Source organism: Acanthochromis polyacanthus, chromosome 11 (genome assembly GCF_021347895.1).
Source record: "Acanthochromis polyacanthus isolate Apoly-LR-REF ecotype Palm Island chromosome 11, KAUST_Apoly_ChrSc, whole genome shotgun sequence".
In the NCBI taxonomy this organism is placed as follows: Eukaryota; Metazoa; Chordata; class Actinopteri; family Pomacentridae; genus Acanthochromis; species Acanthochromis polyacanthus.
Genome location: NC_067123.1, coordinates 15568652 through 15590639, shown reverse-complemented (window position 1 = coordinate 15590639; position 21988 = coordinate 15568652). Strand labels below are relative to the sequence as shown.

Below are 21988 nucleotides of genomic sequence, written 5' to 3'. Positions count from 1 at the left end.
AGACCAAAAACAGGAATATATGAATGAACATTAATCTGGCAAAAGTACTAATCTCCTAAAAAAAAAAGGCCAATAGTGCTACTCAGCTCCAAAATCAGACATCTTTACTGTGTTTGTGTGCTAGTGTGTCTTTGCTTGAGCAAGAGTGCATGTAATTTCCTCTGTGAGAAAGGAAGGAGGCCTGCCAGCACAGCGGAAATGTTTCGACACAGTGCCATACAGTGTAGTCTTAATCCACACTGTTATAAGACAACCAGAAGACAACAGCAGCACACTAGAGATGTTTTCCTGAAATATACATTTTTTCCATGTTAGCAACATGAGGCTTTCTCCCTTTAATAAATTTTACTGTGGTGGTTATCTGGCTTACTCTCTAGCACCACCAGCAGGCTTTGTTTTTGAAGATTGATGACATGTTTCAGCAACTACTGGATGGATTTCCATGATGTTTGTTTGTTTGTTCATTTGTTTGTTCATTTGTTTGTTTGTTTGTTTTTAGTGTAATACCATCAGTAGGTTAATTCTAAGAAATATTTGAATGTATGCCACTTAAATTGCCAATGATATTCTATCGACAATCACAGTTGATTTTGGTGATTCCTTAACCTTTACCATATTTATCTATTTTGATTGGATCAATTACTTTGAAACTTGTTTCAGACATTCATGTCGCTCTCATGATGAATTGTAATAATAGCAATAACCCTGTCATTTTTCTGTCAGCGCCACCAGCTAGTCAACATGTTAACATGTCAGAACTTTGATTTATTACCTAATACCTGCAAAATGCATCAGTCTTAAATCAGCTTCTGCATGTTAGCAATGTCACTGTGAGATGGTACATACTGTAGAGCTACATTTGACTCACTGATATTTGTGTGAACAGAATGACAATGTCTAAATGTATGATCTTTTACTATAAGCCATGTTCCACAAATAGAAAAAAAAAACTCTCAAAAATATACTGCAAATGTGAAACAGACCTACCTACAAACAAGCAAGGTTATAGCTTGAGTATTTTGTGGGTGGAGGCGACTTTGATCTGGGGATCTGGGGTGGAGGAGGCTTAGGGTTAGGGTTAGGGCTAGGAGACAGTACTCCAATAGCCACAATGAAGTAACCTGAATAGTCTTCAAGGAATAATTTAAAGACGTCTCATTCAAATTTTTATAAATTTGGCCTAATTTTTTTAGAGAAATTCATAATCTTTAAAGATGTGTGTTTGTTTGTACATATTAGTTTTTTGAAGCCCTTTACTACTTTAGCACTTAATTTTTAGTTTAATTTTAGCATTTTGTATTGAAAATCTATTTATCTCCTATTTCTTTTATCAGTTTGTGGATATGTATACTACCAATTTCTTCCGGAAGGCATCAGAACGATGAATAAACACATGGAATTATGTAGTAAACAGAAACGTGTGAAATACGTCAAACCATGTTGTATGTTTTAGATTCTTCAAAATAGCCATCCTTTGCTTTGATTACTGCTCTGCACACTCTTGGAATTCTCTCGATGAGCTTCGTGAGGTAGCCACCTGAAATGGTTGTAAAGGAGTTCCCAGAGATGCAAAACACTTATTGGCCCTGTTGCCTTCACTCTGCAGTCCATCTCATCCTAAACCATCCTGGGTTTAGGTCAGGTGAATGTGGAGGCCAGGTCATCTGACGCAGCACTCCATCACCTCCTTCTTGGTCAAATATCCCTTACACAGCCTGGAGGTGTGTTTGGGTTCATTGTCCTGTTAAAAAATGAATGATGGTCCAACTAAACGCAAACCAGATAGGATGGCATGTTGCTGCACATGCCTTCAATTCTTAATAAATCCCCAACAGTGCCACCAGCAAAGCACCCTCACACCATCACACCTCCTCTTCCATGCTTCACGGTGGAAACCATGCATGTAGACAACATCTGTTCACCTTTTCTGCGTTGCACAAAGACACGGCAGGTGGAACCAAAGATCTCTAATTTGGACTCACCAGACCAAAGCATAGATTTCCACTGCTCTAATGTCCATTCTTTGTTTTGATTGGCCAAAACAATTCTGTTCTGCTTGTTGCTTTTCTTTGAGTAGTGGTTTCTCAGTTGCTCCTTGATCATAAAGGCCTGGTTGTGCAGTGTCCTCTGAACAGTTGATGTAGAGATATGTCTGCTACTTGAAATCTGTGTGGCATTTATCTGGGCTCTAATCTGAGGTGTTGTTAACTTGCCATTTCTGAGGCTGGAGACTCGGATGCACTTATCCTCAGCAGCAGAGGTGACTCTTGGTCATCCTTTCCTGTAGCGGTCCTCATGTGAGCCAGTTTTGTCATAGCACTTGATGGTTTTTGTGACTGTGCTTGGGGATACTACATTCAAAGTTTTTGCAGTTTTCTGGACAGACTGACTTTCAGTTCTACAAGTCATGATGGACTGTTGTTTCTCTTTACTTATCTGATTAGTTCTGGCCATAATATGGATTCAAACAGTTGTCAAATAGGGCTGTCAGCTGTGTACCACTTGACTTCTGCACAACACAACTGCTGGTCCCAACCCCAGTAAGAAGGCAAGAAATTCTACAAATGAACCTTAACAAGGCACACCTGTGAAGTGAAAACCATTTCAGGTAACTACTTCATGAAGCTCAGTGAGAGAAGGTCAAGAGTGTGTAAAACACTAATAAAGCAAAGGGTGGCTGCTTTGAGGAATGTAAAATATAAAACATATTTAGAGTTATTTCACAATTGTTTGTTTCTTACATAATTCCATATATCTTGCTTTATAGCTTTGATGTCTTTGGTATGTATCTAAAATGTAGAAAGTAGCAAAAATAAAGAAAAAACAGATGTCCAGATTATACAGTGTATGGTACAGACATTCCAAATTTAGCACAGTAGGTGGCGACCGATCATCTTCTCATCACATTTTAAAATCACAGAAGAAGAAAGCGACCAATAAGGACGTGAGCATTAAGGTCACATGACCTGGAAACATGGCCACTTAAACGACAAAAAAGTGCCGAGCATTCACGATGAAGTTATTTTGTACAAAATAGTTTTACATTATCAGGGAGTCGTCGATATTTTGTCTTCACGGTAAAATACGTTTTATTTGATGTGATTTATCTTCTAACGGTGCTCTGTTAGAGGCTGACCTGAATGTAATTTGAACGTTAAAACACTTAATTTCGTAACGAACTGTTGTCATGTTGTAATGAATGTTCCACCTATTGAATATGCTCGCCCTGAATAAAAACTATGAATCCACAGGATTCCCACACTACAGACAGATGGCTCCCTGTGTCTTTGAAGGGAGTACCAGAACAACAATCGGATAAAATGTGGAGACTCGTCGTTTCTGTGTCCACTAAGCCTATCTTTGTTTCCATCCGTAGATGATGAAGCTACGTGTCCAGCTGCAGTGTAAGAATCTGCATGAATACCTGAGAGAACTGAGTCCAGAGATTTTGGACAGACTGTACAACCATCCAGCAACATGTCTGGCTGTCTACAGGTATAATGGCTGCAACGTACTGTTCTGATGGCTATGATGCTAACATGGACGGTGTCATTTTATACTTTATTTAATATTCCACAGGGAGCTCCCCTCTCTGGCCAAGAATTATGTGATGCGCATGCTGTTCCTGGATCAGCCTCTTCCCCAAGCAGCCGTGGCATTGTGGGTGAAAAAAGACAGTCAGAAGTGAGTCATTTAACTTGTCCTGTCTTGTGCTCCTACCAACACTGTAAATTTGGCAGACCATTCTGTTTGTTTCCCTATACCACAGTGTATGATGTTTACTATTGACTTGTTGATTTTTGCTTTAAAGTCATTAAAAAAAAAGTTTATTATTCGAGACAGACAGCCTCCTGAGAGGCTGTGATGGTAGAAACTATTATTCACTAAGTTATGAGTCCATGACTTAAGGAGAAGCCAATTCTGCTTTTTCCTCTAAAGCAAAATGTGCTGCCTGAAATCTGGTTGTGTTCTGATGATTACTGACCTGATGTCAGGGTTCTCTCTCTCCCAAGTTAACTTTTTATGCTTCACATCTAGTGAATTGATTTCTGGTGTCTTGCATTACAAAAATCATTGACAGTGCCTGTGTTGTCAGCCAGAGGTACTTGGTGTTGTTCTTTAAATGTAGTCTAGCTGATCCAGAATAACACACTGTTCGAATGCTCGACAGGTCATGTTCATCCTGACCCAGCCAAGTGTTTTCTGAATACAATTAAACTTATTGACATTTGAGGACTTCACTTAAAATCGTAGCAAAGCTCCTATATTGAAAAAATGCGGTTTTGCATTGTTGTTCAACGTATGTCAGAGGAGCATAATTTAATAATTTCCTAAATAATTTTGTTTGTGATGAATAAAGTAGATCTTATCTTATCCTAAGGCAGTCTAGTACTCCACTTCAAGTTGATCTTGACAGTATACAACAGGAATACACTTCTGTGCAGTGTCACTTAAATCTTCACATTTGTATCACCTTACAGTAATCAGATTGTTTCTAGGTGGAGTAGCAGGGTATTTGCTCTTTTGTTAAATTGAAAACAGTTTAGATTTTTTTATTATCAAAAATACAATCCCCACATTGGGAATTCAGTGCATGAAAAGTCTGTAAAACTTTCTTACTAAGATTAAAATCATTTTTCAGTACTTCGCGTGACCAGTTGCATTGTCTGCTTTTATTGCTGATGACAGGCGTAATCCTCCTTGGCATTCAGAATATCAGTGTTGCACACATTTCTTTTTTCTTTTTTTTTGGACTACCTTTTAGATGCTCTTTGCTTGACAAGTTGTATTTTTTTTCGTTCATTTTTTTTCCCCACTAAAAGGTACTAGCAAAATTTAACATTGTGCCGGCCCTTCTCATGTCAGTGAAATTGTGACTCAGTCTGCCTGCTAAAGGCCAGTGATGATCAAGCAGCTTTGCCAAACATGAAGTCAAAAGGTGAGTTCTGGATCAAATAATAGAGTCTTCACAAAAGTTTTCAAGGAGTCTTCAAACAGTCTTCAGAGTCTGATATAAATAGTGTTTATTCAATACAGAGGCAGTAAGAACCAACATAAGCAAAATCTTGAGAGTTTAACTGACTACACAAAGCTTTACCTCGTCTTCTATACTTCTGTAAATGTTTTTCTAAACTCTCCTTCTTTGTCTGGAAAACCACAACCCATCCATCTTAAAACCCAATCAGGATAGAGAACTCCAGACTTTGTCTTCTTATATGGGTTTCCGTTGGGTTGCAGTTTACACAGGATTGTTCTACATGAATTCAGTTTATAAGTCATGTTTTCCAGTTTCATCATTGTTTGTACTTGAGTCTGATTTAAACATCCTATTTTCCTAGCTTTAACACTTCTTCTCTTCTTCTTCTTCTCAAAATCTGACAACAACATAGCTCTGACCTATCAAAGTGCAGACTCCACAGACCTGTGAAGCTGTCCTGTAGTATCAGGCATCCTTAAAGTCCTTGAAGTAGTGAGGTTGAGCTTCCATGGATTGAACCTTTTTTTTCCAGCACATTCCACAGATGCTCGTTTGGATTTAGATCTGGAGAATATGGAGGCCGAGTCAACACCCTGAACTCTTTTTCATGTTCCTCTTTCCATTTACAGTGTTGCAGGAACCATTGTCCTGCTGAAAGAGAAAGAGCTATCAGAGAACACCGCTGCTATGAAGGAGTGGTTCTGGTCTCTACCAATGTTTATTTAAGTTTTACATGTCAAAGTAATATCCACATTCACCTGGCCATAAATACAACATAAGAACTATGTCATACACCAGACCAGGCACCTTCTTCCTTTGCTCCATGATCCAGCTCTGATGATCACATGCACATTGTAGGTGGTGGACAGCAGTCAGCACGGGCATTCTGACCCAAATACAGCTACAATGTGCCGTGTGCTCTGACACCTTTTCACAATAGCTGATGTTAAGGTGTTTAGCACTTAGTGTTACACTAGCTCTTCTGTGGGATCGGACCATATGGGTCTGCCTTCACTTCCCAAATATATCAGGACCCAGGAGTGAACAGCCTGGCACCTGGTCTGGCAACTGTTGGTTACTGCATTTGCTGTGTAAGTCTTTTAATGATGACTCTCTCAGATATCATGACTCTTTTCGTTGGTAGCACAGTCACCACCAGAAATCTATTCTTACACTGGAAAAACTCCTCTTAAACACTGTTTTGGTAAAATGGTTGGTAATACAGGTAACAAACGTCCTTTGTTAGGCTTGTTGGAGATTTGGTGGGAGAAAAACAGGAGACTGCTCATTTCAGAACAGTAGTAAGTTTTGTTCATTGTTTGTGTTTTTGTCTTTGGCTTCTTGCTGCAGGGATCATGATGAATGTGTTTCAGTGTTGGCAGGACTCCGCCTTTGGCATAGTCAACAGCTGCAGGGGGGTCTCCAGGGATACATTTTAAATCCAGTGTTCAAAGACAATCTGAGGACAGCTCTGCTTGGCGGGTATGTCATCTTTAGTCATCACTGTGTTAAGCCACAGGGTGGCAGCAATTCTCTCTCTCTCCTTTTATCATTCTGCAGTGATAATGTAACTACACAACTCTGTGCTGATAGAAATGTTGAGGTAACGTGCTGTTTAAAATTAAATAGTTTGTAAAATTCTTGTAGTTAAACAAACACAGCCTCTACCTACTTGGGTTTCCTTTCTTTCAACCATCCAAGACATGGTAGGCCAACATTTTTAAACCTCACATTTACAGTGTAAATGAAATGTACCAATCAGTGTGGTGTCCACACACAGAGGCACAGCATGGGCTGAGGAGGGGAGCACTCTTGGTCCTGACCGCCATGCACGAGACATTGAGAGTCTTGACCGCTATGCTATGGAACGATGGGAGGTCATCCTGCAATTCATGGTGGGTTCTCCTAGTGCTGTCAGCCAGGACCTGGCTCATCTGTTAGTTCAAGCAGGCCTCATGAAAAGGTAAAGTAGTATTAAGCTCACTTTAACAGTCCCCCATCTGTTGTGTATGAAACTAGGAACTCTGTATTAAGTATTTAAATATGATTTACATGAACAGCTCCCATGACATGATGCTAAGTTAAGACTGTGTAATAATACTGAGGATAAAGCTCACAGGTGTAATGCAAATAATCTGCATCCTCCCTACTTGATGATGTATGTAGAGTATTACAGGGATCTTACTCGCACCAGTACATTGAACTGTACCTCCTGAAAATGTGATTTCAAAATGTGTTTTAATTCAGATGTTTACTGTAGGAATGTACATTATTTAGACAAGAAATACATAGATTAGATTTATTTTAACTATTTTCCAAAATGTGTAACTTTTCAACATAAAAAGGTTACCCTAAATCTGATTTATAGCAAATGGAACTTTTTCTAATGTAACAGCAACCTACAAAATTTAAAGTTTAACCTTGCATACTAACGTTATTCCCCTAGATCCATGCAAATATATACACTTTTTAAGTAGTTAAATTCTGTTACATGATTGATCGCTGATTGATCATTGATAATATGGATCTAGATAGATATAGATATATACCATCAGAATATTCTGTAGCACATCCAAGCAAGTACTCTGCATGTTTGCACGGGCAGAACCCATCACAAGGAGAATCATCAAAGAGGAATGTAAATGAGTGTGGACAGTGCTTTGTGAACTTAAGCTATAGGTTGAATTATTATGTTGTTACAGATTTGCACTGTCCCTCATGTTGTCCTGTGAACATTTCTGATTGTCAGTGAGGCAGGAGAGGCACCCTACATCACCTCAGCTGGTTTCCAGTTCCTCTTACTGGACACGGCCTCTCAGCTGTGGTACTTCACCCTGCAATACCTCAAAACTGCTCAGGTGAATGTGTGTCATTTGCTACTTTGATTTGATTCTGATTAATTGTGATTAAACTAATGACTATCAATCTAGTATCATGAAAGTCTCTAGAGTCTATCGACTGCCATTACTCTGATTATCACATCATTAGGCTGATAGGGCACTAATCAGTGACAAAAGCTGCAAAGACATTAGCTTGAATAACAGCCTGCTACCTTTTGGGTCACAAAAATCTGCTTCCTAGACTTCTGCTTAATATATTCTACCTAATGGCTTGTTAAGCTTGATCAGTGTGCTATGTCTGGAATTTAATGTCTGTTGCTGGAATTGGAATGAATACAAATAAAAGAGGACAAATTGAACCTAGTTAACTGTGAACAGCAATTGAGCTGCAGTGTTAACAAATTATTTCTAACTGAGAAACGTTTGTACAGCAACGGGCAAATTAATCTCTGTCCTTTTCATTCTGTCAGCTCTGAATAACCCATAATTTGCCAGTAAAGTAGGAACAGACTTTAAACAGGACTTCCACTGACCCAAGGACTCTTAATTCTCTTGTTGTGTTTAGCCCCATTTGCATATAATATCTAACTATTTGGTCATGCTCCACTTTTGTCAAACAGAGGACATGAGCAGACTGAGAAATGTTGAGATTCATATAAAAGCAATAGCTGTGCAGTGGAATACACATGACTGCAACATTTTTATCATCAGGAGTGTAATTATACATTTGTAGAACTGAAGCGTAACTCTTCAGAGACTGTCTGACAGAGGTTTTCATTCACCTACCATTTTTGTTGTCAGTTACCTAGCAACATATGCCAGACCCTCCATTAAGGAGGTCTCTGTGGAGGATATGTCCTCTTTTTTTGAGGACACTTGATCACTAATAATAAGCACTAAAATCATTTTATGTAGGCTAAATCAGGCATGTAGAGAGATTGTGTAAATATTTGTTTTAAGAAAGTCCCAATGAGTTAGTTTCTGTTACTTGATTTTGCTGTGGGACAGAATAGTTTAAGGGTTTGTAATAATATTAATAACAAAAGAAAAAGTAGCCCTTATTATAGTAGAGCCCCTATACTGTAGTTGTATGATACTGCTGGTAAACCGTAGACAGATTTTGTACAGCCTATCTGACATATGCTGATTATCATCACCTAGAGATACTGATGTGTTAAAAGAAACACAATTGTAATAAAAATTAAAGAGACTCAACATTCTGACACTGACACGGAAGTACACATTAACCCAGCAACAGGACTGCCTAACAACATGTTTTTGGCTTCATTACTTTTCTGGTCAGGAACCATACTATTTTATTTGCCCATCAGAACTGGAATATGAAAGTGCTGTGACAGCATTTAGATCCCTATCCTCAGGAATTAGATTTGTGAATACACACAAAGCAGTGAACAAATGAAAAAATATATATAAATACAATCAAACTTTATCCTTAGTTGCAGGGCTAGCATGTAATTGTGTTTTATTTGATGACATCATTAGTCCCACCTGATTGAAGGAAACATCTTTTTTGGGAGTAATCTGTTGTAGCAAGTCAAACTGCTCCAGCACAAGCTGAGGATCACAGTGTGTTGAAACCAGCAGGAGCACGTGATTTGAAAAGACATGGAATCAATCCTAATATCATCACATTGCACACACTTAATCCCATAACTACACACTGGGATCCTACCATGATGATCAATGACTAAAGGACTGTGTTTGACTTACTGCTGAGTAAGTCTGACTTTAATTAAAATGGGCCCCAGCATTCTATATTCCTGGAGCAATATCCCTAAATATCATGGGCACAGTTATAAGCCCTCCTGATCTTAAAATCACATGTAGACATATACAAGCTTTTCCCCAACCCCCCAGTCCCTGTCTTCTCCTTAATTGCCCCTCGGGGATAAATAAAGTTTATCTGAATCTGAATCTTCTCCTCAGAGGACACATCACACAGGTTCAGGAAGATCCTCAGTGTTCCCTCCCACAGCAGCTTAAATCCCGAGTTGATCAGCAGCTTGACAACAAATTGGGCCAAGTCCTGCACCCCATTCCCTGAGTCATTTCACAGTTTTCCAGAACCTGTTTGAGACTGTATGTCTGTGTCCAAGGTTCATTTGAAGTCTACTGAACTTTTCTTGTAGATTCTTGAAGATGTTTCACCTCTCATCCAAGAGGCTTCTTCAGTTCTGACTAATGGGGAGTTTCAGATTTTTGTAGCCACTCCCGGTCACATGGCTAATGGCCCAAAGATGACCCAGGACTCACATGCCTCAAGGTGTGAATTTTTGGGAAACCAGGTGGTCCAGCAACAATGACAACAATCATGGTCATGAATCTGCACTGTCAGGAGGGACTCAAGATGTTCGTGAAACTTTCTGGAGTGTACATCCATTCAACATGTTTTTGCCTAAAGACTAAATGTATCTATTATATATTGGCTGGTGTTGAAAAACTCACTTTTAGTTGAAAATGTCTGTTTACATTTTTGGGTTATTTAATGGAATAATAATTCTGATCGTAATTTTGCCTTCTCCTAAGTCTATAATCATGCTCAACTATGACACTGTCACTGAAAATGCCCTACTCATAGAAAACTCCTGTGCACATCAGATTAAGCGCCTCCTAAACTAAAAGCTAGCCATGATCGAGCAATCAAAATATTTGGGCTTTGCTTTAAGGAAACTGTCACGGTACTGCGTACACACTCCAGGAGCAGTCTTTGTCTTTGATGTTGCAGCTCCAACTAGAGTAGCAGCAGAGTAGCACAGCATAAACGGGCAAAAACAACCATCTGCAGCAGAAGGTGACAAGCATTAGCTATTATTTATATTCATATATGGCATCTAAGTAATGTTATGCAAAAACAAAGGATAATCAAAGAGTTATTGACACTTGTGTCTGTATTAAAGTGACACAACTTATCTGTTCGAATATCTGAAAAAGTGCCAACATTCCAGCACAATAAACGTATGAAGACCATGGCGTATAACACTGCTAACGCTACATATCATGTCAACCTAAATATCCATAGCAAGAGTGTTTTATTGTATGTGAGCATATTGCACAACATCTAATGAAAACAAGTCTGTTGTTTCATATTTGGAAAAAATGTTTTGATACAATTTCATTTCTATTTTTGCGTCAAGGAGAAGCACTGTAAATAAGGGCATGTCTTATTTTGGATGTATTATGTAGGCATTGATACAGCACAACATGACAGTGAAGGCAGTGCTCTGTTTAAAGTTGAAAAATATAATAAAAGTATAATGTTTGATGATGATTTTGGTCACAGCTGGTACTATTACGTACATTTTATACTTTGTCTCTTTCAGTCCCGAGGGATGGACCTGGTAGAGATCTTGTCATTCTTATTCCAGCTCAGCTTCTCTACTCTTGGCAGAGTGAGTGCACAGCAGTAAGGCGTTCTTTAATTTTCAGAGTAGTGTGTGCAGCATAACACTATGCAGTGTTCATAATGCAGAGGGTGGGGCTTTAAAATTCTCTTTTAATTTGTGTTCCTGTAATGCTGTTGGTCATGTGCTGTTTATGTGTTTCAGGATTACTCAGTGGAGGGTATGAGTGAGTCATTACTCACCTTTCTGCAGCACCTACGAGAGTTTGGGCTGGTGTTCCAGAGGAAGGTGAGGCACCAAGACCCACTAGCACTTTAAATACTGTTAGCTGGGTCACTGCAGTACCAGCATAGTGATGGCATACGCAAAACTGTACTTTGGTCCTTAAATTTGGACTTCAGACTAGCTTACTATGTGGATTGTATTTGTTTTCGTTGAGGTCAGCCCATGCTTAAGATGTATCTAAAATCAGGTTTATTAGGCTACGTTCAGACATGCAGTCTGTTCCATTAATCTGATGGCAGCTTTTGACGGGTCAGCTACACGTCTGAATGGCCGCTCATCCGTAAAAATTGCGCTTGCAGTCTTCCTAGGTCGGACCTGGCAACGTTTCTGTATGCCATTCAAAACAGCACGTCTGAACCGAACTGTCACATTAACGAATAGACACACTCAAGCAACTGTGCTTTCAGTTGTATGAAGTGGCTTAAGAAAGGATTTTTTCACATATCACTAGCAGTATTTATTTGCCCAAAAACATGACAGATAGGGTTAATACACAGTTCATGTGCCAAAATCACAACATGCTACAGAAGTGCCAGATCTCTTAGCTTTCGCTTTTGGCCTCTACCTTGGCACATTTTGTAAATTCCAGTTTCTGCAGTCGAGTCGAAGGCATACTTGAGCACACTGTGAAAACACTTTACGTCTTGCCCTGTTTGTCCCAAAGTGCTTCAGTTTGGTATTTGAGTTTCTCAGTGAGTTCCCTATGCTTCACCATTTTGAACAGGAATGAGGAATTTTAAACTGAATTCATGTTTTTATACCCAACATTTTATTATAACAACTAAATCCTCCTCTCCACACTCATTCATGTTGGCATCTCAGGATCAGTCCTCCCGGCTGGTTCATGTCCTACCTCTCAGGAAAATACTTCAGAGGTTCTTGTAGAAAAGTGTCTGAGCTGCACAGCCCATTCACAGGGGTTACACAAGGGTCAGTGCTCTGTTCCCTCCTCTTCTCAGTATACACAACCTCACTTGGGGCAATAATCCACTCCCGTGGTTTCTCATACCATTGTTATGCTGTTGATACCCAGCTCTTCCTGTCATTCAGACCGGACAACCACTGTCTCTGCCCGGATCTCGTCATGCCTTGCAGATATCTCGGCATGGATGAAAAAAAACGCCACCTTCAACTCAGCCTCTCCAAGAATGAGCTCCTTGTCTTCCTAGCCAGTCCTTCTATCCAACAAGAAACCTAACCCAACTCTAACCCACAAAGTCTCCCAGAAACATGGGTGTCATGATTAATCAGCAACTATCCCTCAAGGCTCATGTGGCCTCTGTTGCTCAGTTGTGTTGATTTGCCCTGTACAACATCAGGAAGAGCAGATCATTCCTGTCTGAACATGCAGCGCATTTCCTGGTGCAGGCTGTCTTAATATCACGCATGGAGTACTGCAACTCCTTACTGGCAGGCCTCTCAACATGCACGGCCAAACTTCTGTCGAAGATCCAAAATGCAGCAGCATGTTTGGTTTTCAATCAGTCAAAAACAGCACCTCACCCCACTATTGAGGTGACTTCACTGGCTTCCAGTTGCTGCCCACATAAAATTCAAAAGAGAATGAAAACCAAACCTTCCTCCCTGAACTCTCTCATTCAGGTCTACACTGCCACTCGCTCACAATGTTCAGTCAACAAAACACTCCTGATACAACCACCACAACAGGTCCGGTCGATAGCTAGACTCTTCTCCTCTGTGGTTCCCCGGTGGTGGAACGAGTTACCAAACTCTGCTGGATCCCTCTGAGTCTTTAAGAAAAGACTAGAAACCCAGCTCTTCACTGAACACCTTTGCATGTGACAGACTGCAAAAAAGAAAAAATAAATCCTCTTACCTCCTGCACTGCCTGCTGGCACCAAGATCTTATCACACTAGGACTTGTTTTATCTCAGTTATCCAGGTTGTTTTCTCCTCACTAGATCCTTGCTTGTGTTGTATCTCTTCTCAGATGTACGTCGCTTTGGATAACAGTGTCTGCTAAATGAAACTGTAGAATTATAAATTGTAGGCTTACAGCTCATAACCCCACATTGCCTTGATAGTGGCCTTCAGCTCTTTATTGTTGGATCTGATGTATCTCATTCTCCTCTCGACAATATGCCACAGAGTTTCTTTGGGGTTCAAATCTGGTGAGGTAGCTGGTTAATCTAGCACTGTAATGCCATGGTCCATGAACTCTTTCTGAGTGGTTTTGGCAGTGTGGGGAGATGCCAGGTTCAGCCAGAAGACAAAATCTGCATTTCTGTAAAGCACTTCAGCAGATGGAATCATGTAGAGCTCCGAAATCTGCCTCTAGGTGGCTGTGTTGATTTTGGACTTGATTTTACATAGAGGACTGACATCAGCAGATGACATGGCACCAAAATCATCACTGACTGTGGATACTTCCCTCTGGACTTGAACCAGGCTCTTAGCTCTCCACTCTTCCTCCAATCTCTTGGCTCTTGATTTCCAAAAGAAATGCATCACTTATTTTCATCTGAAAAGAGGACTTTGGACCACTTAGCAACAGTCCAGTTCATTCTCTGCTTAGCCAACGTAAAGTGCTTCTGATGTTGACACTTGTAGCTCATCTCATTCATTCGTGATTGTCTTCTGGACAGGTGTCAAATCAGCAGGTTTCAGCCCGTGAATGTGGTTGTGTGTTCTTAACCAGACGGAGAATTTAAAGGGTCTTTGCAGGTGTTTTGATTTGATAAGGTGATGAGAACCCTGAACTCTCTGTGAAATATTCTAATATTTTGAATAAGATTTTGGGGGAGTTTGTAGCCTTGTAAGTTGTCATCATCAAAGTTAAAACAAAGGCTTGAAATATTTCAGTTTATGTGTCCAGAGTCTAGAATACATGTGTTCTTCATTTTGAGCAATGTCTGATGAAAAATATTGAGCTTTCCCTCCGTGTTCTGATTATATGCGATGCACTTGTAGTTATAATCAATATATGTATAGTTATAATTTGTAACCCTTTTTGTAATTCTTCCATCATTTCTGATTAGAGGAAGTCTAGACGGTACTATCCCACTAGACTGGCAATCACCCTGGCTGCAGGAGTCACTACCAGCTCCTCTACCAGCTCCTCTAACCTGGCTTCCACTCCTGGCCCTGTAGAGGCAGGCTTCATTGTGGTAGAGACCAATTATCGGATCTACGCCTACACAAGTATGTTTGACGACTGGGAGCAGTATTTTTTTATGCAACATGTTCACAATGATGAAAACATTTTTACACCATGTTCCTATTAATATGAAACCATTGCTGTGATTTTTTTTTCCTGTTATAATGCATTTAACAAAATTCTAAAAGTGCACTGTAGTCAGCACTAAGATGCCAAATAAGTTTTCAACATTTTTAGAAAGTGTGTATTCACATTGTTTCTGACAGTGAGACGTTCAAATGGATATCAGTTTCATGTCTGCATGTTAAGTACATAGCTGGAGTTCGAACATAGCATGAAGATAGGAAGCTTTTGACAGGATCCACAACTTTGCATCAGCTCATAGAACCTGTGCCGACTTATGTGTGTTTTTATGCCCATCACAGATTCAGAACTTCAGATTGCTCTGGTGGCTCTCTTCAGTGAAATGCTGTATCGCTTCCCCAATGTAGTGGTGGCTCAGCTTACAAGGGAGTCTGTGCAACAGGCCATCGCCAACGGCATCACAGCCCAGCAGGTACTCAGCTACTACACACACTGAATCACACTGCTATTTAAAATTAGGTTTAAGGTATATAAGAAGGGCAATCCTGCCCAGTTGAACTGTCAGACAACTGTGAAAGTTAATTATAACCTTTAGATTTTTGTATATTTTTGAAGCATGAGTATGATTTTAAACATGAGTTTCACACAAATCCTAAAAATCAACCAAATTAATAAAGTGACAAAAAATGATTTCATTTGGTCACTTATTTCTTGAGGAAAATGAACCAATATTACATATCTATGAGTGACAAAAGTATGCGAACTGTTGCTTTTAGTATCTGGTGGATCACGGTTTTGCTGCATGACCCACTTCCTCTTGAGATTCAGTTCACAGACAGATGTCCTGAAATTTTCCCTCAGTTTACCGGTATAGTGACAAGCTGCTGTATCTGAAGCAAAACATGCCCAAACCATGATATTAACATTTTATGATTCACAGATGGCATAAGACTAATGCTGGGATATAGCATTGTCCTTTCTCCAGACATAATCTATTTTATTCTACTTAGTTGGCCATTTCCACTCAGTTAAGACACTCTAATTTCCCCTTCAGATTAACTGGTGGTCCTTAAGGTTTGCATTATTTTGTCACTTCAATGTCAGATCAATTCCTTAAAGATAAATGTTCAGGCATAATATTTTTATCTCTCACTTGCTTAACTGGGTTCTCTTTATCCGCTTTTAGGGCTTGCATCAATATCTGATGATGAAATTTTAAAGGAGTCACAAACTGTAAAGTACTGCAACCACTTTGCACAATTGTAAAATGTTTCTCCTTAAGTTTTCATGTAATTTCAGAAGAGCTTTATTATGTTATGAACCTGGAATAAATCAAGCCAGATTTAGTGAGTGAACACAGCAGCTGGTTGTTTTGAGCAGTATTATGATTTTGGGTTGTGAGTGGAACCATACCCACTTACTCTGCTTCCCAGCAGAATCACAGCTAAATGGCACCATCTACTGACATCTGAAGGATATAACATGACATGAGCATTTTAAAGGAAATACACACTAATAAAGTTTGCATGCATGTACTACTTTTTTTTTGTGTGAAAATCGACCAACAACACGTTAATCTCACTACTATGAAATACATACTGCCTCTGTAAATAATATTTTAGTTTACTGTACAATAACTTCTGAGATATTATAACTGTACAAATGAAGACATGTTATTCAGGGCAGCAGATGAATACCCTTATTTTATGAATTGCCAAACTGGTGCATTTCTATACTGTAAAAAATCGCACAATACTCTTATCCAACTTCCTTATACCTTATAGGCATGAGACTAAAGGGAACTTACACTTCTGTTCAGCATTGCTTTTATCTTGGCTGTATGTTAATTACATTAGAGCTAGTGGTAATACTTACTCTGGATGGATGTGTTGCTTTGATGTCAAAGTTGTGGGTTACGCACAGCTAACAAACCTCTGCCTAAAGCTACAGCACAACAGTACATTGAGATAAACTGACGGTCAAGAAGCCTTAATGATAGGTTCAAGAGTTTATAAATCCTCCTTTAGATGATAGCCAGGAGAAATCCATTCAGTGTATTACTGTACCTCTACAACAGATCAGAAAATATTTGTGTATTAAACAAGAGCTGTGGCTTTTATCCCATCATCACTTCCGTTTCCAGGGTTGATTCTGTACGTACATAGCATGCTGTTATACACATCCCAATTGTAATGATTGTGAATGATTTTTGGATGTTTTGATGGCCCACCAATGTGACAATGTGACGTTGCCTGGAAAATCCAGACTGACTTTATTTATGTATTAATATAAATACAAATAAAGGCAGTCTGGCATTGCGATGATACGAGACGATTTCAAAAAGGAGGGGCTAACGAATGCAGCTTGAACGAGAAAGAACCAATCAGCGTAACACGGATGTGACGCACAAACAAATCGACCTTGAAGTCCATGTAGTCCAAACAACAATGGCATCCAGCCGAGAAAGCGTCGCGGTGAATGATTACTGGCGTTTTTGTCACAAAAATCTGCGAATACATGGGGTACTCTCAAGTACAACACTTATTTTTGAAAAGGCTACGCAACAAAAGACTCCTTCCGAACGATTAGCGGTGTTGGGAATAACTTTAAATCGGAGCCAAACCAAGTCGGTGGTTATGTGTAGAAGTTGCTTAAATTTACTCACACGTTTGGAACAGGATTTTCCTCTGTACAAACAATGGCAACAAGCCGAAAGTAACGAGCCATCCACTGCCTCCTCATCGTCGGAAACGTCAAGTGGAAAGAGGCAATGACTAACGCCATCCAAAACGCCAAGAGACCAGAAAAAGATTCGCTTTGGCCCCCCTCCTCCTCCGGCATCATCTTTATGGGTAATCCAGGCGCTGAAGAGGACGCAGCATTAAAACCCGCCTCCCGTGCTATGATTGGTCGTACCAAACTGTCCCGGGAGGGAAACGCGATTCAATTCGCCCAATGCCAAACTGACTCTTCTGTATCTCCTAACATGGAGATAGGAGATTACATGGAGATTCAGTTTGGATTTTCCAAGCTAAATGTGACGTGTCGCCAAGATTTGTCTCCATATGCCTGATAGCTAGAACACCATCTATTGCCTGCAGAAATGCGAGATGCAATGAGCTTTACTAAGATTTAACCGAAAGAGTTCAAAGTCGAGAATAGTTCCAATGTAGATATTAGTAAAATCTGTGAAACTGCACGTATTGTTAAATCTCTCTGTTTTGATGTATGTGTCTCTGCTGTTCTGTGTTATGCAGATTATCCACTTTCTCAGGACCAGAGCTCACCCTGTCATGCTCGCACAGGTACAGCAGCCCATCTGTTCCACTCACACTTAATTCTAATAAATCCACTATGGGCTGCCTGGCTGGCCTTTAACAATTCTGCACAACGTCTTCATCTTGCATTCTTTTGCTTTAGACCCCAGTGCTGCCTTCAACCATAACAGATCAGATCAGACTGTGGGAGCTGGAGAGAGATCGACTACAGTTCACAGAGGGTGAGCATGCTTGTTTTTCAGTGTTTGTATTTAGACTGATTGGGATAGATTGATAAGTTTTAAAAGATTTTAACAGATATTTTGTTTTGCTACATCTGTTTGCCCAGCTTCAGTTTTAATGGACTGTTGTCAAAGTTAAAATCTCCCGTCAGCTTGTTTTAATCGTCACTGTAATTTTAAATTTCTTCTGCAAGCCATGATATTTGCCCAGCTATTTTTGCACTTTTACTTTTATTCCACAAGCCGCTGTTGTTTGCAGTGTTCTAATACTGTCTTTATTCTTTTTCATTTTCATCCTTGTACATATTGTACATATAAGTATTATTGTTATTCTGCATATGTTTATTCTGTAAAAATTACTGCTGCTGTAACTTTGTGAAATTTCTTCTGGCATGGGGAGCAAATAAGGATTATCTTATCTTATCATTAATTTCAGTGCAGTCTAACAACAGAGTCGTAAGATAAATCGAAAATTGTCCCGCTGCAGGATCAGTAATTTTGTTTAGTTTAATCTATAAGATAAGATAACCCCTTATTAGTCCCACAGTTACGAAATATGCAGTGTAATAGATAGCGCAAATATTTAAGGAATGCAGTATAAAAATAAACCAAAATGTACACAAGCACTATTTTGACAATAATTTTTGCACTTTTTAGTGGTATTAAACATATTTTTTTTAAAATGAAATACCCACTAGGCCTCTCTTCTTACAAATACTACTTTCATTTATGAATTAACTGCTGCCAATTCAGTTTTTTGTTGTTTTCTTTTTTCTTTTTAATGAGCATGTTTTACATGAAACAACGATCAGTGGAAGAATGGCCAAAATCTCTACCTGTCTTGGTAGGCTTTATATTAGAAATATTTTAAGAAGCTGAGTTTTATTTACAGAAAGAAAAAAAATAGACAAAATAGAAGGAGTTAGAAATGATGAAAAGACAGGATAGTGGTGAGCATGACATGTTTTACTGGTGGAATTAATGTTGTGAAAGTGTTCATTGTAAATGACCATGTGACCTACTGTACTTGTAGTAAGTGAGCATTTCAGTGTTTTTTACCAAGTCTCCATTAGTGAATGGCCTTATTTGTTTGTGTTAGTCACAGGCAAGCTTAACCATTATGTCAGTACTAAATTTTATTTGAGAATTTGCTGTATTTTAAACCTTTTCAACAATGTGTAGGGTAAGAATTAGTTTGCTGTGGAAAATATTGAGGAGAAGCAAATTTCCATGTGATGAAGGCCAAACGCTCTACTGAGCAGCTGCAAATAGTTTTTTCAGGCTGTTTTCATTATTCCTGCAAAAAAAAAAAAAGTGACTGACAGATGTTGGTCTTACTGCAGAGCTGATGAAGCTCTGTCATTAGAGCTAAGCTGTAGCTCTCATAGTCTGAGCTCTTGTATCTATAACAGAGGATGAGTGCTCACACTGGCCTTTAAACTCATGTCTCACTTGTCTGTGTGCGGTTGTGTCCATATCTTCCTCAGGAGTGCTCTATAACCAGTTCCTCTCCCAGGCGGACTTTGAAGTTCTGCGAGACAGAGCTCAGGTTTGATTTTTTTTCCCTAACCAATTTAAAGAGTTTTGTAATCATTATTATGTGGATTGTTAAATCAAATTGGATTGATAGTAATTCATAGTATTTTCTAAAGAGTACTTCACTACTGACTGAGCAATTCCTCAGTGTTTTTAGATTTTTTCACAACTAAATCACACAGAACTATTACTTCCAAAAAGGAAATCTTGGAGGAAGACTGTGTTTTGTAGCTCTTCTCCTCACATTCATCAGTTACAATGACATTGTATGTGAAATGCTAACAATATATTTGACTGCACTTGGTCAAAAAGATCTTAAAGAAAGCGTTATATCAGCCAAATGCATGAGGAAAATTGTGTAGCTGGTACTTCACTAGCCAATCAGGTGCTTATTATTCAAGCTGTGTGCTTTATTTCACGTGAGTATACCACCAAGATCAGCCAGTCAGAAATGCACATGGTGCTTCCAGTTGGGTAATGACTCCTTTGAAAAGTCAATATTCATGTTATTTAGTGTTTTGGCCTATCATTAAGTCATGTATTACATATTAGGATATAGTTTCATAAATCTGTCAAGCCCTCTGATAAGTGACACCACTCATTACCCATGACCTACTGTGTCCTACTCTCACATAAGAAAAGAGCAGACACTAATTTGGATGGCTGTGCCATATAAAGAGCTGTGTGAAGGTTTTATTCACTGAAAGGAAAATAAGTTTGCTTTCAAAAATATTTTCATGAACAGTTTTTGTTTAAGGTAACTTCATAGGAACAGCACGAAATCAAAGAAAACCTCAATCTTGTCTGTATTTGATTCCTGTGAAGGTGTCATGTGTGGCGTTTCTTGGCTTGTAATTAAGACATTTGGCCTGGTGCAAGGATATTTTTGTATTTTTAGCCTAAATCTGTTCAACTTTTTCTTGTTAGGTTGGGCAGGTCTGTCAACCTTTCTTTTTTGTAATGTTGCTGGAGCTAATAAGCTACAATGACATTGGACAACCAGGTGTCCACGTGGTCACACACCCACTATGTTGTGTTTGTTTCATAGAAAAATCAGTAGAGTACAAATTTAAGAGGCTGCTGACGCATTTTGGACAATACTTGTATGTAACACGACTATAAACTGTTGTGCCGATCATTTGGAGTTAATTCTGATACATATACAAATACCAGAACATCGCACCACATTTGAGGCTATGAACACCACAACGTTGCTACTTTTGGAGAAGTCCACTTTATATTTGAAATATCTCACCATAACATTGAATTCAAATTTTGTAACACAGAGCTAAATGCATAACTTTAACACATTTTGACAGTACTAGACCTAGGTACACAAGCCAGATGGGGACTGCGGCTGTAACTATGCTGTAATACAGTAATTTTCAATCTATTAATTGAGAATTACCATTGCAAACACCAATGCAAAATAGTCAGTTAAAGCAGTAGTAGCTGTTGGTGTTACAGCTAAATTAACACAATACAACCTGTCTGGTGTGGCTCATATTGATTGCCCCAGTAATCCTGCTTTGGTGATGCTGCCTTTGTTACTGATTTCTGTACTTTAATTTATAAAGTTCTTAAAATTACTCAAAGACCGAGCTGTAATCAGCTGTACTTTTCCCAAACATACTGTAGGTGCAATAGTGCTGGAGCATAAGAGCCCCCCACAATCTCTTTGGCCTTTATAACTCATCACCCCTTTGCAGTTACAGCAGTTTATGTTAGATGACCTGTGTACCTCTTCATTGGATTATATGTCGGCGAAATGCTAATGAATGTCCATCATTGCTGTAGCCTGCAACTGTTTAATGAAGTCATTCTGGTGCAGGGTCTGGACTGTCTGGTTTGGCAGGACGTGGCTCACAGGGTGATGGTGGTGACGCCACAGGGACACAGTGAGGTCAAGAGGTTCTGGAAACGACAGAGGTCTCACACGTAACAGGAAGAAACCGGAGGACGGCTTTTTCTATAATGTCAATATTTTTTTATTCCAATGTTAATTATTGTCAGTTTTGTAAGAAAATGGAGATCACTGTATTTGTTTTGTAAAATGTCGACTTCAGCGTATTTAACTGAACAAACTTTCCTTATTCTTTCTTTATCCGTTATGTAGTTTGCAGGAAAGCTATGATGTATGGATTTGGATGTAAATACCTGGAATAAAAGCTGAAATGTTGATCTCTTGTCTCATATTCATCGTTTGATGTCAAACTCAAATCTTTTCAGTCTACAGCAAAAATAAAGGAACTGGCCTCACTGTTCCAATACTTTTGGAGGGGAGCA

The 21988-nt window shown here is 39.2% G+C and overlaps 1 protein-coding gene across 1 annotated transcript; it reads left to right on the top strand.

The window, feature by feature from the left end:
• Positions 1-2933: 2933 nt before the first annotated feature.
• gtf2h4 (general transcription factor IIH, polypeptide 4) lies at positions 2934-21883 on the top strand. The gene is made up of 14 exons (XM_022211146.2): positions 2934-3077; positions 3377-3495; positions 3580-3684; positions 6329-6460; positions 6759-6941; positions 7728-7836; positions 11160-11228; positions 11385-11468; positions 14465-14627; positions 15009-15139; positions 17925-17972; positions 18088-18166; positions 19654-19715; positions 21534-21883. The coding sequence occupies exons 2-14, from the start codon at positions 3377-3379 to the stop codon at positions 21642-21644; spliced, it is 1395 nt and encodes a 464-aa protein (XP_022066838.1). The 5' UTR covers positions 2934-3077; the 3' UTR covers positions 21645-21883.
• Positions 21884-21988: the final 105 nt, after the last annotated feature.

What these genes read in the sequence shown, in the direction of transcription:
- gtf2h4 (XM_022211146.2), top strand. Translation starts at nt 3,377, where the DNA reads ATGATGAAGCTACGTGTCCAGCTGCAGTGTAAGAATCTGCATGAATAC. An exon ending in CAAGCAGGCCTCATGAAAAG is followed by an intron (nt 6,942 to 7,727) that starts GTAAAGTAGTAT and finishes TCTGATTGTCAG; the next exon opens with TGAGGCAGGAGAGGCACCCT. An exon ending in ACGGCATCACAGCCCAGCAG is followed by an intron (nt 15,140 to 17,924) that starts GTACTCAGCTAC and finishes TGTGTTATGCAG; the next exon opens with ATTATCCACTTTCTCAGGAC.